Below are 18,533 nucleotides of genomic sequence, written 5' to 3' on the forward strand. Positions count from 1 at the left end.
GTCGGGAACGACTGGCACATACATGCAAGGGAAACCTTACCTTATGAAGGAGGAGGAAAGAGCTAAAGGCGTCTGAAAGGAAATCTTTGGGATACCCACCTAAAGATATTGACGATTAACTGCAGGGCGATCTGTTGAATTTCAGAATTCAGCTTGTGTTGCCAAGTTCTCCGTCGCCCTTGGATTTCGATGAAGTCCGTGAAGGTTCCCAGATGGCAGAGTTCGAGGTCATAGTGCAGTTGAAGGTTTTCAGATCTGCGGGGGGGAAAAAGAGCAATGGCTCGTTACAAGGAGCCAATCAATCAGAACAAGAGCTGGAAGAGACCTTGGAGCAGGGGTGAAATTCAAAAAATTTTCCTTACCGGTTCTGTGGGCGTGGCTTGGTGGACGTGGCAGGGGGAGGATACTGCAAAATCCCCATTCCCTCCCCACTCTGGGGCCAGCCAGAGGTGGTATTTGCCAGTTCTCCGAACTACTCAAAATTTCCGCTACCGGTTCTCCAGAACCTGACAGAACCTGCTGGATTTCATCTCTGCCTTGGAGGTCCTTCTAGTCCAACCCCCTGTTCAAGCAACCTATCATTTCAGACAAATGGCGGTCCGGTCTCTTCTTGAAAACCTCCAGTGATGAAGCACCCACAACTTCTGGTGGCAAGCTGTTCCACTGGTTAATTGTCCTCACTGTTAGGAAGTTTCTCCTTAATTCCAGGTTGCTTCTCTCCTTATTTAGTTTCCATCAGGGTGGATAAAAATCAATGATTTTTTTAAAAAAAATCAAAAAAATCAGATTTTTATTATTTAAATCGGATTTTTTTTTTATTTAAATTGGATTTTTTTATTTTTATCGAATTTATTTTAATAAAAAAACTTTTGGGGTAAAAATCTATGGTAAGATAGTTTTCTATTTAAGATACATAAATACTTTAGTTTATTCAGCCTGAAATGGAGCTTAGTTCTGTAGCAGGAGGCTGTATATTCTGCAACACTGGGACTATCGGTGAGTCAACAGCGGGTCAAAGGAGTAGCAGAGATGACAGTTGCTCTTTAAAAATCATGATTTAAATCGAGTTGATTTAAATCAAGCTTTTTTATTAGTGATTTAAATCATGATTTAAATTGTGATTTAAATCAACTCGATTTAAATCAAATCCAGCCTGGTTTCCATCCATTGTTTCTTGTCCTGCCCTCTGGTGCTTTGGAGAATAATTTGACCCTTCTCTTTTTTGTGGCAGCCCCCTAAATATTGGAATACTGCTATCATGTCATCCTTAGTCCTTCTTTTCTTTTGTGACTGTAAACCCTTGACTTATAACCATAATGGAGCCCAATATTTTTGCCTTCCCCATTGGCTTTGCTTGTCAGGAGGTTGCAAAAGGGGATCATATGGCCCCATCATAAGTACAGGCCAGTTGCCAAGCATAGTTTCAGCCATTAACCCTCACCCTATAAACCAATTTGTGAATCCAGCCACATCTTTTGTTCTGACTTTTCAGAACCTTATTCATGGAAGCAAGCAAAATAATCTTGATTTTTACCGTGCTATAAAAATCCTGGCTGCTTCTGCTGGAACATCTGGAATGTCGGTTTCCTCTTCAGAGGACTTGGATTGAGCGATATCGCCAGTATCGATGTTAATTAGAATTAAGTCGTCAGCTTCCTTGGTTGTTACAAAAAAAAAAAAATGGGAAGGTTGATAGTTAAAAATAGAAGTTAACAATCCACTATGGCAGATGTCACCCTTGGCAGACTAAGAACAGAAACAATTTTAATTTTAGCTCGTAAGTGGAGATTCTCTATCGCCCAGGTCACCCAAAGGTGCTTTTCTTGTTGTTGTTTTTTTACTTTGAAAATGTTTCGCTTCTCATCCAAGAACTGAAGTCAGAACTGAAGAAGCTTTTTGAATGAGAAGCAAAACATTTTCAAAGAAAAAAGAAAGTCCAGTTGCCTTTTGGCTAATTTTAGCTCCCCTCCATTCAGCTATGTCCTATTCTCAGAGGCCGCCTAGAAAATTCCCTGCAGTTTTCTTGGCAAGGTTCTTCAGAAGCAGTTTGCCATTGTCTCCTTCCTGGGGCTGAGAGAAAGTGGCTGGCCTAAGGTCACTCAGCTGGCTTTCTGCCTAAGGCTACTAGTTTCTAGTGTGATGCATTCACCACCCCACCCTCTAATTGTTGCTTAAATGTATATTATTATCATAAATCTGTTAATCTGGAAACCCATCGGCCAAAGTGAAGTAAAATAATGAGGTATATGGGCACAGTTGCTAGGAATTTTGAATTTCAATCTCTGTTCTGACCTAGGCTTCCTGAAATAGTAAAAAGCACACAATTAGTCCCAAAAACCCTTTTATTTTTATTTTAACGGCTGTGAATTACTTTCATTCACAGCACGTGCTGAATCACCAAGAGTTTATAAATAGTCCAACAGTCCTTCGGATAAGACTGGTAAACACCCACCTTTATCTTCTTTGACACGCTGCCAAAGACCTAATTGGCAATTATCTTGGCAAGGCATCATGGAAACACAGAGTCAAATATGGAGCTTCAAAGTACAAATCGACACCATCAACAACGTTGCTTCCTGCAAAGACCCATGTGCCTTTGCTCTTCCTTTATGTCTTATGGGAGGGGCCAATCATCTCCAAGCCTTACTCCTGAGTCGCCCCTTTTGTCTTAACTATTCTTGCCTTCTGGCAGCTCTGCACATGCATGCACTGGGAACAGGCTCCCCCTGTTCCTCTGCCTCTCTGATGTTCGACTCTGGAGGCTCTGGAGTCAGCACATAACTCATAGATGGCCCTGGCCCCCTCTCTGCCTCTGACGCAGAGCTCTCGTCCGAGCTTTCCCCAGACTCCAGGACTGGCCCAGCCTCCTCACAACTCCGCAGGCTGCCGGCAGACCACAACAATCTCATCAGTCATAGATTCAGAAAGTTTTCGTCTTTATACCCTCCCATCTCAGCAAACGACTCAGGGCGGCTCACAATTGAGAAACATACATTGCAATAAAAAAACTTAAAAACATTTTAAAACAATAAAAGCCATTAAAACTCTAAACAACACTAAAGCCTCTAACTTGAGCACACATAAGCAACACATCTGGCCTGTTAAGAATGTGGTGGTTGCAAAAGTTGAATGGAGTTAGCAGAGATGGATTGCTCTGATTATACAGATCAGCGAACCTAACCCACGCCCAGGCTCCAAGCTGTCTGGGTCACCAAACAGTCCCCATTGGCTGACCTGTTACCATGTCTATTCCAATTCATGAACTCTTATACATTGACAATTATAGTTTGAGAAACTAATACTTTTTTTGGAAACAAACTATAGAGTGAGGTGGGAGGTCCTTTGAGCATCTTTAAAGCTTTATGGGGGTTGGGGCCATTCTAATCCCCAGAGAGCAGGGGCTGTTGTGGGGGGGGACCCTCATCTCCTAGCCGTCAGCTGACATTCTTTGGCTGATGGGTTCTGCGTTTGATCAGAGAATCAAATGCCCATCCTTTTTGATCTAATTGGATGGGTAGAAACTCTTGGAAAAAGGTACCCTGGTCCCAAGACATGTATGGCTTTATAGGTAACTACCAGCACCTTGTTCTGACCCAGCTCCCCAAACACAACCAACCCTCTGAAGTTAAATCAAAGATTCCTTTATTAGGAGTGCTGGCAGCCCCTGCAAAAAGTTTCTCTCTCAACGCTGGTTAACAAGTCTGTCCGGCAGGGAGATGAATCTGCCACATCTATTCATCTCCGCCCCCTGCCTTTTATCCCCAGAGCTAGGGTAGAGCTTTGCTAGCAGAGGTGGCTCTTCCTTCCCAATGATCAGCCCATGGATTTCCACTGCTCTCCTCTCCTCTGCCTTCTGCACATCTGTGCATCAGGCACTGGGCCCAGCTGTTCTTCCTCTTCCTCATCAGCCACCTCCAGACCTGGGAGCTGTTGACTATTCATCTGAGGGCTGATAGTTGGCCCAGGCTCCGCCTCTGTCTCTCTCTCTCTCTCTCTGCCAGTTCCATTCCCTCTTCCCCCTCGTAGCTCTCAGGTTGCCTTGATGCTGACCCTGACTCCCACGCCTCCTCCTCCTCTGATTCGGCTGCTGGAGGGGCCAGCGGGCAGCAGGCCACAACATACCTTGAATTGCCCCTGGAAACACACTGGTAAACAAGGCAGCTCGTGCAGATGTGATATTACATGGCACGGCTACATTCTGCCAGCAGTTGAAGTTTCCAAACAGTCTTCAAGGGCAGCCCATGCAGAGCATATGTTTGTAGTAGTCTAATTTGGAGGTTACAAGGGCATTAGCACAAAGTTGTATAGGCCCAAAGTGGTGCAGAGAAGGCGGGGGGGGGGGGGGGGCTGTCTCCTTGGGACTTGAGAGCCAAGGGGCAGCAGATCTGGTCTGCCCGCTCAGCCAGAGTAAATCTACTGACTTAATTTAGGGATATTGAATCACCAACATATTTGTGTTTTTTAGTAAAATCAAATCAAATCAAAATAAAAAACGGGACGTCACTTTTTTTTCCCCTAAGACATTAATTTTTTAAAAAAATTATTCTGTCAAGATCCTGTAACACGTACGCCGTAGGGGATTGGATAGCACATTTTAAAAATCTAAATGCATCCCGTAATTGACAAGCTGATAAAATGTGGTTAAGAGATTTCCTGAATATGTAGCAATAGCAAATAATATTTTTATCAACCGGATAAACAAATGCAAGTTGGTTGCAGCTTTCTCTGAAGCTTGTACAAAGATATCAGTGATGTTTGAGAGCCTTAGACACGAAAGCTAGCTGGGTGACTTTGGGCCAATCACCAGGAAATGGTGAGTTCTAGTCCTGCCTTAGGCATGAAAGCTGGCTGGGTGACTTTGGGCCAATCACCAGGAAATGGTGAGTTCTAGTCCTGCCTTAGGCATGAAAGCTAGCTGGGTGACTTTGGGCCAATCACCAGGAAATGGTGAGTTCTAGTCCTGCCTTAGGCATGAAAGCTGGCTGGGTGACTTTGGGCCAATCACCAGGAAATGGTGAGTTCTAGTCCTGCCTTAGGCATGAAAGCTGGCTGGGTGACTTTGGGCCAATCACCAGGAAATGGTGAGTTCTAGTCCTGCCTTAGGCATGAAAGAGGTGGGTGCCCATGAGCTAAACACCAGATGATGATGAGTTCTAGTATTGCCTGAAGCATGAAAGCCAACTGGGTGACTTTGGGCCAATCACCAGGTGATGGTGAGATCTAGCCCCACCTTAGACATGAAAACCAGCTCGGTGACACTGGATCAATTCCTCCTTCTCAGCTCAACCCAACAACCACAAGGTTGCTGATATAGGGAATGCAGAAGAAAGAAGGATATTAGGTAAGCTTACTGCCTTGACACACATATAAAATAATAAAGATGGGATTAAAAAAACATTCATAAATAAATAAATTGTGGATCTAGAAATAATTCCCAAACAACCTTGCAAACTTCCTCAAAGTGGTCGATGTGACAGCCCATCAGGAAGGAGGTGGGGGCCATGACAAAATCCAGCATCTGACGGGATAGGATTGGTACAAACGTGTGTTGCCACTGAATAGGATGGATGTACAACATGAAGCATTCGGATATGAGGGTCAGCAGCGCCCAGTCAGAGCAGAAGAAGACAATTTTTCGTTCCGTTAAAATACAAGTAAGTATCTGGAAAGGAAGGAAAACCAACGAATCACCATAACTTTTATACATATATATAAAACTGCATCGTTCTCTTGGTAATTTTTAAACGTTTTGGTATTTCAAATGTATTTTTTAAAATTATTATTCATTAACATTTTGAATACAGTATATTGTCAGAGTATATCATTTACAAAAGAAAAACAAAGAGAGAACAAAAAGAAATATCAACACGTATACCGGTAACAATAATAAAGTAACAGAATAGTTTTGGCTAAATTTCTCTTTATATTAGCTTATTTATAATTCTGTTAATTATCTGCATATTTATAATTATAAACCATTTTTATATTTAATTCATGCATAGCAATAATCTTTCTTCATCTAATTTCTACCTCTTATCTCTAACCACTCATAAAAACTATTCCATATCAAGTAATATTCTGTGTCTTCTTTGTCTTTTATTTTTAAAGTCAATCTGTCCATCTCTGCACAGTCTAGTATTTTCCTAATTACATCCTCATCTGATGGGAGTGTCCTCATTTTTCGAACATTGTGTAAATACGATCCTTGCTGCTGTCAGTATATGCAAAACTAAATATATAGTCCCTTTATCATAACCCTCCGGCATTATACCCAATAAAAATATTTCTGGTTTCAGATCTATATGTTGCTTAATCATCTTTTCCAACCAAGTATGTATTTTCTTCCAATATTTTCTTGCTTTCATACAAGTCCACCACGTATGATAATAAGTACCTGGGGTCTGATTACATCAAATGTATTATATCATTAACCAATCAATTGATCAATCAGAATAGAGCTGGAAGGGACCTTGGAGATCTTCTAGTCCAATCCCTTGCTCAAGCAAGATATCCTATAGCATTTCAGACAAGTGATTGTCCAATCTCTTCTTAAAAACTTCCAGTGATGGAGCACCCACAATTTCTGGAGGCAACTTCCATTCCACTGGTTAATTGTCCTCACTGTCAGGAAATTTCTCCTTAGTTCTAGGTTACTTCTGGTGCTTTGGGAAATAAGTTGACCCCCTCCTTTATGTGGCAGCCCCTCAAATACTAGAATATTACTATCATGTCGCCCCTAGTCCTTATTTTCTGTAGACTAGCTACACCCAAATCCTGCAACTATTCTTCATATAATTTTGTCTGCAGGCCTTTAACCATCTTAGTTGCTCTTTTCTGCACTTTTTCCAAAGTCTCAACATCTTTTTTGTAATGTGGTGACCAAAACTGGATGCAGCATTCCAGGTGTGGCCTTACGAAGGCTTCTATGCTTCTGTTTATACAACCAAGAATTGTATTAGCCTTTTTGGCTGCCATTAATATTCATTTCAATTTCACCATTAATATCTTCACGATAACTGAACTGGCACCTGAAAACTCAAACTTGCTTTCTGATAAACAGAACAGGCACATTTTAATAGGCAGAAAGCAATTTCCTGCATAGCATTTTTAAAAAGATGCAGATAGTACTCAATTTACAACTGTAATGGAGCCTGTCCATTATGGTTGTAATTTGTGACAGTTGTAAAACAGGTCACCCAGATGAAAAATCGGATTTCACAACCTTTGTTACGGTGGTCATCCAGGAAACCCATTGTCCGCAATGGGCCATTCAATGGGATTTGAAGTCCACATGCCTTAAAACTTCTGAAGTTGAAAAACACCGGGATAAGGGAACTCCGTGCCAATTTGGCAGAAGATTGATGAAGAAAATGTCAATCAGTTTAAAAACGACCCTTTACCTGTAAAATCTGTTCCGGCTTGAAGCAAAGGAAGGGAAGATGTAGATCCAAATCAATAAGAGGGCTGTCGGGATCTTCCTGAGATGGAAATACGACTTGGAGAGGCTTCACATTAAATAGCTAGAAGAGGAACAGATGGGGGTCTTCAGCTTTGGTGGGTTTCATCGCCACAAACAGCAGAAGGAGATTACAATTCGTTTTCTAAAGAGAATCGGAGTGGAAGAGGCAATGTGGTCTGAACCAGGAATCCCCAACCCCGGGGCCACCCCTGGACCACGGCTAATTTGCAACCGGGCCGCGCGAGTGATGGGCTGGGAACGCACGCGTGCACACACAACTTCCTCACTTGCGTGGCCCTGTTTCTTTCCAACAGACTCCTTCAAAGTCTTTGTAACATATCAATGAATTCCGCCACATTGTATATAGCAGAGGTGTCAAACTCAATTTCATTGAGTCAGGGTTGTGTTAGACCTCGGCGGGGTGGGGGTGGCCGGAGGCATGGCCCACTCGATGACACTCGAGGCTCCGTTTTAGGCCGTGACAGCCTCTTGCAGCCCTCTGTCAACGAAAACGAAGCACATGGGGGGCCTCCCGGGCTCCGTTTTTGGCCGCGACGGCCTCCTACAACCCTCTGCCACCAAAAACCAAGCTCGGGGAGGCTGCGTGTGGCATCCCCCAGCCTCCATTTTTTGTTGCAATGGCCTCCTGCATCCCTTTGCCAACGAAAACGAAGCTCAGGGAGGCTGCAAGTAGCCCGCTTGGGCTGTTTTCGCTGGCAGAGGCACCGTGGGCTGGTCCTTTGTTGTTTCCAGGGCCGGTCCACGGGCCAGATCTGAGCACCCTACGGGCCGAATCCAGCCAGCAGGCCTTGAGTTTGACACCCATGGTATAGAGAGTTTATTTCCGATAGTATATCTAAGAATCCCGTGCATACTTACACCTGATTCCGTTTTCTCTTTTGGCGTGAGCAACACTACGCAGAGTGCAGAAAAGGTGTAAGGGGGAATAGGTTGAAGAAAGCAGAAACGTGAGATCCGGAAAAGGAAACAAGAGCTCAAATCCCTCTTGCCAAAAGTGGGTCGGACAGAAGAGGATCAACAAGGAAATCCTAGGAAGGCAGGAAGAGCAAAGGAGAAAGAGAAAGTTTAGCGACAGAGAAATCAAGGCAGTGATCAAATCCATGTTGATTGTGAATGCCCCGATATGCATCAAGAAAAGAATAAGATGAGTGTTTTGCAGTGGGAAAACGATGGAAGGGTGTGCGAGAATGACTTTTGAGGGAAGAGGGGAAGAGATGCTATCTAGGGAACGATCAGATAAAAGGATAGGTAGCCTTCAGCTGCTTAACAGCCAGAGATAGGAAGCTAAAAAAGACCCACCCTAAGAGATCAGGCAGATAAAAGCTTCTGTGGGAGATCTGTACTTTCAGATTTACAAGATTCTGTTAATGTAACCCTACAATTAAGTAAATTTAGCTCATCTCATCCGTGTTTCCTGTTGGGCTTATACAAATGTCGAGAAGGAAATCCACACCGTTCTCTTCTCAAACGCTACTGCTTCTAAAAAGCTCTCCACAATCCTTGTTTGCGCTAAAGCACAGGAAATTATAAAATATAGTATATTTTTAAGTATTTACCAGATGAAGCTGCCCAGGAGGAGAACTGGGTATCAGGGATAACTTTGCTGCAAATTCTTTTATGTGTTCCTCGATTTCTGAATCTTTGTAAGGCTTCAGCCGTAGCAATAAGCTGCAATTAAAAAAAAAGAAGAAGATAACAGCAAGGAGTAGGAAGTTGTTTGAGAAGAATTCTAGTGCCTTTCAAACATTTGTTTCTTTGGCAAAAAATGTACCATTTTATTTTTCTTTGATTTAATGCAATTCTGATCTTTTCCTACCCAAGTACGGATCTTAATTTTTAAAGCAATTAATCGTGCAGAACAATTCATGCAAATTTAATCTAGTTTTGCAGCTCCGCTCCTGCCAGCTTATTATTACTATATGAAATTAAAGTCTAGCCAGTAGGACATAAAATTCAGCACCTCGCTTTAAAAATTTAGAAGCTGCGAATTTACAATAAGAGGCCTCTGTTCTCATCTGTTCTCAAAATCTCTACGAAATTACTTCAAAGTGGAGTCAGGGTTCTAAGTAATACGTCATAGCAAGCAGAACTCCGAGGCAAGAACAGGTTTATTGGACGTATCATATTGGCACAGACTGGTGAAAACCGACTCTAAAGGTTCCCGCAGTTTTCGCTGAATTAAAAGTAAAAGTTATTCCCCCTTTCCCAAACAATCAGCCACATGGTCCAATCAAGCTGCTGTCCAGTTGTTTGGAAACTTCAGTCCTTCTCTCTTCAGCCACCTATCCTTGGTTCTTAGGGGAAGTTATTTTGTTTTGGCTAAAACCCCCCAGCTATCTCTATTCCCCCCTCCCTATCCCTCAGCACCCTTGTGGCAACTCTGAAGCCTCCAAGATGGCCTCAGTCAGGCCAGCTTCAGAGGTGACAGGTGGTACTAACCATGAAAGTGAATTGGACAACTAGGATTGTATTTGCGCAGCAATGGAAAAATGCGCAGAAATGGATAGATTAATGCTTACTATTAAGTAAGCGGCTGGTGGTTCGGAGAACTGGTAGCAAAAATCCCTGCGCGCCCCCCCCCCCCATGCCCAGCTGAGCCACACAATCATCAGAGGCTTTTTTTTTAACTTTTAAAAGCATTTTTTCTACAACCTCTTCCAACATTGCTTCTTCTTTCGCTTTTAAAAGAAAAAAAAAAAAGCCTCTGATGATTGTGTGGCTCAGCTGGGATCGTCAGAGGCTTTTCAAAGCATTTTTTTCTGCAACCTCTTGGCCGAAGAGGTGGTAAAAAAAATGCTTTGAAAAGTCTCTGACGATCCCAGCTGAGTTGCCTGATTGGCAGAGGCTTTTCAAAGCATTAGAAAAAAATGCTTTGAAAAGTTAAAAAAAAAAAAAAGTTGGCCACGCCCACCCAATCACATTACCACCCTCCACCAAGCCACGCCCACAGAACCGGTAGTAACAAATTTTACATTTCACCCCTGATCTGCAACCTTAAACACTCAAAGAGCCATTTGGACCCGTTTCCCACAGAAAAAAAAAACACCGGGAGCCACAAAACCCTTCCCGTGCCTGACTATTTCTTGAGCAACCACAAAACTAGCATTGAATTAAACTACATTCTGTTTTCTTCTGAAGCTTTTCTTGGATTTATCCATGGTTGGCCTACCGGGGGTTGAAAAGCTTAATAAATTGCGTGCCGACCTTGGCGGTTGTGACACATATTTTGAGTGACAGGGAGCCACAGCAGAGGGGTAAAGAGCCACATGCAGCTCCAGAGCTGCAGGTTGCAGACCCCTGGGCTAGACAATAGAAACAGAAGTTAGAAAGGAGGAGATTTAAAAAGAGGAAAATGTGGAGAGTTGTTAAAGAAGACGATGTTAAGTATTATTGTTATTATTAATATTATGGTGACGAATACTATAACGAATATGTGGATTATGATTGTTTAAAAATGACTGTACCCAGATCACACACAGTTTGATGGAAATTGAATGTTTATTTATTTATTTATTTATTTTATCATTATTTGTATACCGCCCTACTCCCAGAGGACTCAGGGTGGTGAACAGCCAAGATAAAAATACAAATAACATACAAAAGTTAAAAGCTATTAAAAATAGATTAAATAATTTGGGCTCAAAAACAAATTTAAAAACATCCAATTTATGTAAAACATTTAAAACCCAATTTAAAAGGGAATGTTATATAAATAAAACATATAAAACAGGGGGTGGGGAGTGGATTGGACAAAGAGCCACTGACGTACACTTGTTAGGTACACAATTGCACAACCAACCCTGTGTCCCTCTAACTGCTATACACCTCTCATCTTGAAATCTCTACTAGAATCTCATGTAATACAGATAGCCCTCAACTTAAGACCATTCATTTAGTAAGTGTTCAAAGTTACAACAGCACCGGAAAAAGTGATTTACAACCAATCCTCACACTTATGACTGTTGCAGCATCCCCACAGTCACATGATAAAAATTCGGGCGCTTGCCAAGTGGCATAAATTTATGACGGTTGCAGCGTCCCGGGGTCAAATAATTGCGATTTGTGACTTTCTCACTGGCTTCTGACAAGCAAAGTCAGTGAGAAAGCTGGATTCACTTAATGACCTCCTGGTTCACTGAACCACTGCAGCGATTTGCCTAAAAACCATGGCAAAAGGGTCGTAAAATCAAGAATGACTCACTTAGCGACCGCCTTGCTTAGCTACGAAAATTCAGGTGCCAATTGTGGTCGTAAATCGAGGACTATTTGTATTGGGTGCATTGTCACGGGAAACATTATCCAAAGGGAATCAACACGGTTTCCTGTGGAAGGAATCGAACTGGAAAAACTGAAATCATATCCAGAGAGGAAAGTCCACATCAATGCTGAATTATCAATGTTTTGGCAATTTTATCAATGAAAGGCAATTATTAATTAGCCTTTCTGTGTTAAGCTTCCTTTGACTTGCTCCTCTCAGCAGGTTTTGACAATTTCTTGTACAGGTAACCCTCAATGTATGACCAAAACGGAGCCCAAAATTTCTGTTGTAAAGTGAGACATTGCTTAAGTGGGTTTTGCCGGCTGAGGAATTCTGGGAGTTGAAGTCCGCCAGGCTTAAAGTGGCCAAGGTTGGAGACTCCTGTACTAAATGAACAGTTGTAAGTCGAGGACTGCCTGTAAACGCTAACAAAATTATGACTCTATCCCAGCAGCTCTATTTGTCCTCACAAAGAAAAAAAGCCAGCCAAATATTTATCCTTACCAAGACAAACAGTCCTTCAAGGCGTTGAAATATGGGTACCTGGATATGACACAAACGGCAAATGGTACGAAGTACGCATCAGCTCTGGAGCTTTGAAGTTTATCCCAATGTGCCTGCCCATTGTAGAGGCGTCCCTCCTAAAGAAAGAAAAAAACAACAACACAACTGCTTGTGAATTGGTTGTCTTTCAAGGACAGGGAAGTTAATCGCATACTCACAAAGACCCACAACTACAGTGTCATAGAAGCAGGTCATTCAAGTCTTGCTCAACACTTCAATTATGGATGTTTCTCCTGACTGATGCTCGGTTGACTCCCTCCCAACCTTTCTTTCACCGAGGCATTTCCAGATCCGGCACTGGAATAACTTCATTAAGATCAAAATAAATTAAAAAACATACTTGCATAGGCTGGTAATACTGGGCCACAACTCCGTAAGTTCGGTTTCCGAAAACATCTGTGAAAACGAGAAAATGAAAGTGGTCCTCTCTGGATTCAGACGTGACATAAAATCCTCCTGTAAAAAAAAAAACCACACAAAATAAAAGCATTGCAGAAAAAGAGCACAGGTCTCACAGACTATGGCCTCTATAAAAGGATTGAAATTCATTCCTTTGAATATTTTATTTATTTATTTTATTTTATTTTATTTTTATTTGTCATATTTCTATGCCGCCCACTCTCCGAGGACTCTGGGCAGCTTACACCAATAGACAGTATACTAAATAGCATATTGCTCCCAACAATCTGGGTCCTCATTTTACCCACCTCGGAAGGATGGAAGGCTGAGTCAACCTTGAGCCCGGTGAGATTTGAACATGCAGTAATTGCAGGCAGCTGGTGTTACTTAACAGTGCTTTAGTCTGCTGTGCCACCAAGGCTCTTGTAAATTAGTTTCCACCCATTGTTTCCTGTTCTACCCTCAGGTGCTTTGGAGAATAGCTTGACTCCCTCTTCTTTGGGACAGCCCCTGAGATATTGGAACACTACTATCGTGTCTCCCCTAGTCCTTCCTTTCATTAAACTAGACATACCCAATTCCAGCAACCATTCTTCATATGTTTTATCCTCCAGTCCCCTAATCATTTTTGTTGCTCTTCTCTGCACTCTTTCTAGACTCTCAACATCTTTTTTACATCGTGGCAACTAAAACTGGATGCAGTATTCCAAGTGTGGCCTTACCAAGGCATTATAAAGTGGTGTTAACACTTCACATGATCTTGATTCTTCCCTGACCTTGATATAGATAGCTAAAACACAAAGTCACACAAAATATTTAGTCACCCACTCGGACCTCTGCATCAAAGTGATATATATATATATATATTAATAAAGAGAAATAAACCTGGAAAGCAAAGCTGGGGCAGTCCATTCAGGTCGACATCTTTGGGAACAGCGATGTCTTCATCCTCAGGTGCTCTGGGGGCTCTGTTCACAGCCTTTGCATCCTCCGTCTTAAATTTCTCTTTCCTTTTTCGGAAAGAACGGCGTTTGGTTTTATTGAAAGCGTTGCTATTTAGCGGAAGAGCTTGCAAATCTTCCTTGCTGATAAAGGGAGGTACAAAAACGGAAAGAATTTCCGGTTCGAGTGGGATGGTTCTCACGTCTTTTTGTTGTGCAAGCTAAAAAAAAAATTAAAAGAATTAAGATAATTGGGATGGATTTTGTGATGGGCAATATGTTAAATCACTTTTTAATATTGAGCTGCTCATCCTTATTCCTGTGAAAGGGGGGACCGGCAAACCTTCCATGTACTTTTTTTATAGCTCTCAGAAACCTGAATATCATCTATGTACAACTAAAATTCTCATGTATGATTGTTTGTTTGTAACTTTGGAGTGGTGCGGTAGCCTGGAGGTAGAGCTCTTGCCTTACAATCAGGAGGCTGGGAGTTTGATCCTAGGTAGAGGCAGATATTTCTCTCTCTGGGCACACTGGGAATATATCTGCTGAACAAAACTCCACATTGGCAACAAGAAGGGCATCCGGCCAGTAAATACTCTACTAGCTCCATTCAGTTGCCCAGACTCCATCCCACGAGGGATTATGGGGTTGTTAAATGAAGATGATGATTGTTTCTGACTTTCAATTGGGTGAAACGGTGCATTGCAGGGTAACAAATTTTAAATCAACAGTCCTCAAATATACTAACTTGAGGAATGTGTCCAAAATAGCAACAGAACTTAGACTTATATACCATTTCACAGTGTTTTAAAACCCTCTCTAAGTGGTTTTACAGAGTCAGCATATTTTCCCCAGCAATCTGGATCCTCATTTTACCCACCTTGGAAGGACGAAAGGCTGAGTCAACCTTGAGCCTGCTGAGATTCGATCTGCCAAACTGCTGGCAGCCAGTGATCAGCAGAAGTAGGCTGCAGTTCTGCATTCTAACCACTGCACCACTGAGGCTCTGGACCCTGGATCCATGACTCCCATGGGATTGAAATTTGGCAAAGTTGTGGCCACTTCAGTGCTGTTTTGCTGCCACAGTCAGCTATTATCACCTGATCATCATTTCTAATATTATCACGAGGAATATTAGCTTCCCACAAGGAAAGTCAATGGGGAAGCCAGCAGGAAGTCAGAAGTCTTAGGCCAGCAGGTAGGTAAATGGCTGCTGCTGGGTTAGGGAAGGGCTGAGAGAGGATGCACAGGGCAAGGAGACCTACATGGGTCGGGGAGAGTACAAGGGGATGTGCAAGTGGTGTCTGAAATGATGGCCTAATGGATCATGGGTTCTCTAATGAGGGCTAAATACTGAAGATACCTTTAGATTGGAAACCAATAAAAGCTACGGTATAGCCCCTAGAACAGGAATATGACAATTATAAAATAATTTATAGTCCTGTCTATATTAATTATTTAAAACCCTAAACCTATTATAATTTCATTTACTATTAGATTTATCCTTCATTTTTATTGTACAACTCAAGGTGGTGTGTGTAATGTATGTATGTAACAAAGAAGAGGGGGTCAACCAGGGGTGAAATGCTCCCGGTTCAGACCGGATCACCCGATCCAGTAGCGATGGAGGCGGGTGGTTCAGAGAACCGGTAGCAAAAATCCCTGCCCCCCCCCCCATGCCCAGCTGAGCCGCGCAATCATCAGAGGCTTTTTTTTAAATTTTTAAAAGCATTTTTTCTACAACCTCTGGCCGAAAAAATGCTTTTAAAAGTAAAATAAAACAGCCTCTGATGATTGCGCGGCTCAGCTGGGATCATCAGAGGCTTTTAAAAGCATTTTTTTACAACCTCTTCAGCCGTTAAGTTTAAAAAAAAAAAAGTTGGCCACGCCCACTCAGTCATATTACCACCACCACCCACCAAGCCACGCCCACAGAACCGGTAGTAACAAATTTTGCATGTCACCACTGGTGTCAACTTATTTTCCAAAGCACCAAAGGGCAGGACAAGAAACGATGGTGGAAACTAATCAAGGAGAGAAGCAATCTGGAGTTAAGGAGAAACTTTTTTTAAAATAAATTTTATTAATTTTCTATTTATTACATTTCCTAGTGCTTAATAAACATTGTCTGGGTATTTAAATTGTTTAGCAATACAGATTCCATTCTTACTCCGCATCCCTTTTTCCCAACCATTGGTAAAATAAGTTCCACGTTGGATAACATCCTGTGTCTTCTTTCTGTTTGAATTTCAGGGTAAGTCTATCCATTTCTGCACAATCTAATATCTTCTTAATTATCTCTTCGTCTTGCGGTAAGGAGAAACTTCTCAACAGGGAGGACAATTAACAAGTAGAACGGCTTATCTTCAGAAGTTGTGGGTGCTTCATCACTGGAGTTTTTTTAAGAAGAGACTGGACAGACACTTGTCTGGAAATGGTATAAGGGCAGAGGTGTCAAACTCGATTTCATTTGAGGGCCGCATCAGGGTTGTGTTTGGGGCCGGGGTGGGCGTGGCTAGGATGGGCGTGGCGAGCTCAACATCACTCCTGTCGTGGTGGCCTGAGCACTCTGCCAGCGAAAACGGGCTCCCGAGCTCAGTTTTCGGCTGCCAAGGCCTCCTTGCAACCCTCTGCCAGTGAAAACGGAGCTCGGGAAGGCTCCCGCGCTCCGTTTTCACTGGCAGAGGGTTGTAAATGAAGCTCAGGAGCTCATTTTCGCTGGCAGAAGCACAGTGGGCTGGTCCTTCACTGTTTCTAGGGCAGCCCCATGGGCCAGATCCAAGTACCCTGTGGGCCGGATCCAGCCTCCAAGTTGGACACCCTTGGTATAGGAACTCCTGTTTTTATTTATTTTATTTTAAATTTATATACCGCCCTTCTCCCTGAGGATTATCTCTGGGGGCAACTGATTCCAGAGGGTAGGTGCCCCCACAGAGAAAGCCCTCCCCTTGGGGGTCACCAGCCTGCATTGATTGGCTGATGGCACCCTGAGGAGGCCCTCTCTGTGGGAGCGCACGGGACGATGGGAGGTCGTTGGTAGCAGCAGGCGGTCTCGAAGATAGCTAGGCCCCTGTTTGAGCAGGGGGTTGGACTAGAAGATCTCCAAAGTCCCTTCCAGGTCTGCTCTATTCTAATAGTTTGACTCCCTCTTCTTTGTGGCAACCCCTGAGATATTGCAGTGTTCCAATATCTCAGGGGTTGCCACAAAGAAGAGGGAGTCAAGCTATTCTCCAAAGAACCTGAGGGTAGAACAAGAATGAGCCGAGGTGGCGCAGTGGTTAGAGTGCAGTACTGCAGCTACTTCAGCTGACTGCTAGTTCAGCAGATCAGCGGATCAAATCTCACCAGGCTCAAGGTTGACTCAGCCTTCCATCCTTCCGAGGTGGGTAAAATGAGGACCCAGATTGTTGGGGGAAATATGCTATTTAGTATACTGTCTTTGGTGTAAGCCGCCCAGAGTCCTCGGAGAGTGAGCGGCATAGAAATATGACTAATAAAATAAATAAATAAATAATAAAGAAGCAATGGCTGGAAACTAATCAAGGAGAGAAGCAATTTAGAACTGAGGAGAAATTTCCTGACAGTTAGAACAATTAATCAGTGGAACAACTTGCCTGCAGAAGTTGTGAATGCTCCAACACTGGAAATTTTTAAGAAGATGTTGGATAACCATTTGTCTGAAGTGGTGTAGGGTTTCCTGCCTCGGCAGGGGGTTGGACTAGAAGACCTCCAAGGTCCCTTCCAACTCTGTTATTCTATTCTATTCTATTCTATTCTATTCTATTCTATTCTATTCTATTCTATTCTATTCTATTCTATTCTATCCTATCCTATCCTATCCTATCCTATCCTATCCTATCCTATCCTATCCTATCCTATCCTATCCTATCCTATCCTTATTCTATTCTCCTGTCTTCCATTTTCCCCACCACATACCCCCAGCTCTGTGAGGTAGTTGGGCTGAAAGCAAACAGCTGGCCCAGATTAGGTTTTCATCCATAAGGGAGGACTAGAATTCACAGCCTCTTGTTTTGAAGTTCAGCATCTTCACCACTAGCTCTGTGATTCTGGTGACTTTTTTAGTCCTCCAAAATTGTAGGTATGGTCCATACGGTACATATCAAGACTTTGCCCATCAAATTGTAATGTAAAACATCACCAAAATGCATAAAGCAAAGGGTTAACAATCAGTGCAATCTTTTATTTCCAAGATTGCTACAGTATTCAAGAACCAGGCAGAGAAAACATAAACAATAGCAAACCAATGATGTCATCACACATCTCATTGTTCATTTGCATGCAAAAAAATTCAGTGGCGTTTGTAAAAAGGGCACCACACCTACAAACTGTTCTCACTTTAGATTGAAACTGGTTTGGTTTATTTAATCTTAGGAAAAAATGCTTCATACTCAGTGTTTCTTTTTTTTTAAAAAAAATTTCTACAATTATCAATAAGAATTTTTTTAAAATCCTGCTCTAATGTTTTTCTAGGAAGGTTTTGTTTGTTTGTTTGCTTGTTTGTTTATAACAAATCAGCAACATCTTGCGGCACCTGTATTTTCTTTTGGAATTTCATTGTGAAGCTGCTGTTTACCCTTCAGTTGAGCAGTTATGTATGTGGACATTTTAATATCAAAAGTTTTTAAATGTTAATGCAGTTCAGCCTTTTTTTTTTTTTTGTAAAGAATGCTTGATTTTGTTTCTCTCTTATGAGATTGTCTTATTTCCCAAGGAATGCCTGAAACCTGAAATCTCAATATGTCCAAGAAATAATATTCTAGGAATTATTTCAATTTTCTCCCCCACTTTTTATTATTAACTGCCAGAATGGATGCAAGCCCCATCCCACTTACCACCAGGAATAAGTGTTGGACATGACTACCTGGAA

The 18,533-nt window shown here is 42.3% G+C and overlaps 1 protein-coding gene across 1 annotated transcript in view; it reads right to left on the minus strand.

The window, feature by feature from the left end:
• The window catches only part of DENND3 (DENN domain containing 3), a 53,018-nt gene that overhangs the window by 25,745 nt on the left and 8,740 nt on the right, over positions 1 to 18,533 (minus strand). The window contains 8 exon segments of the mRNA XM_070941973.1: positions 100 to 255; positions 1,535 to 1,656; positions 5,444 to 5,662; positions 7,401 to 7,520; positions 9,037 to 9,148; positions 12,243 to 12,379; positions 12,643 to 12,758; positions 13,587 to 13,863. Of these exon segments, the coding sequence (XP_070798074.1) occupies positions 100 to 255; positions 1,535 to 1,656; positions 5,444 to 5,662; positions 7,401 to 7,520; positions 9,037 to 9,148; positions 12,243 to 12,379; positions 12,643 to 12,758; positions 13,587 to 13,863 (1,259 nt within the window).

This window comes from Pituophis catenifer, unplaced genomic scaffold (assembly GCF_029215685.1).
Source record: "Pituophis catenifer annectens isolate HBS135680 unplaced genomic scaffold, rPitCat1.0.hap2 SCAF_3, whole genome shotgun sequence".
NCBI classification, from domain to species: Eukaryota; Metazoa; Chordata; class Lepidosauria; order Squamata; family Colubridae; genus Pituophis; species Pituophis catenifer.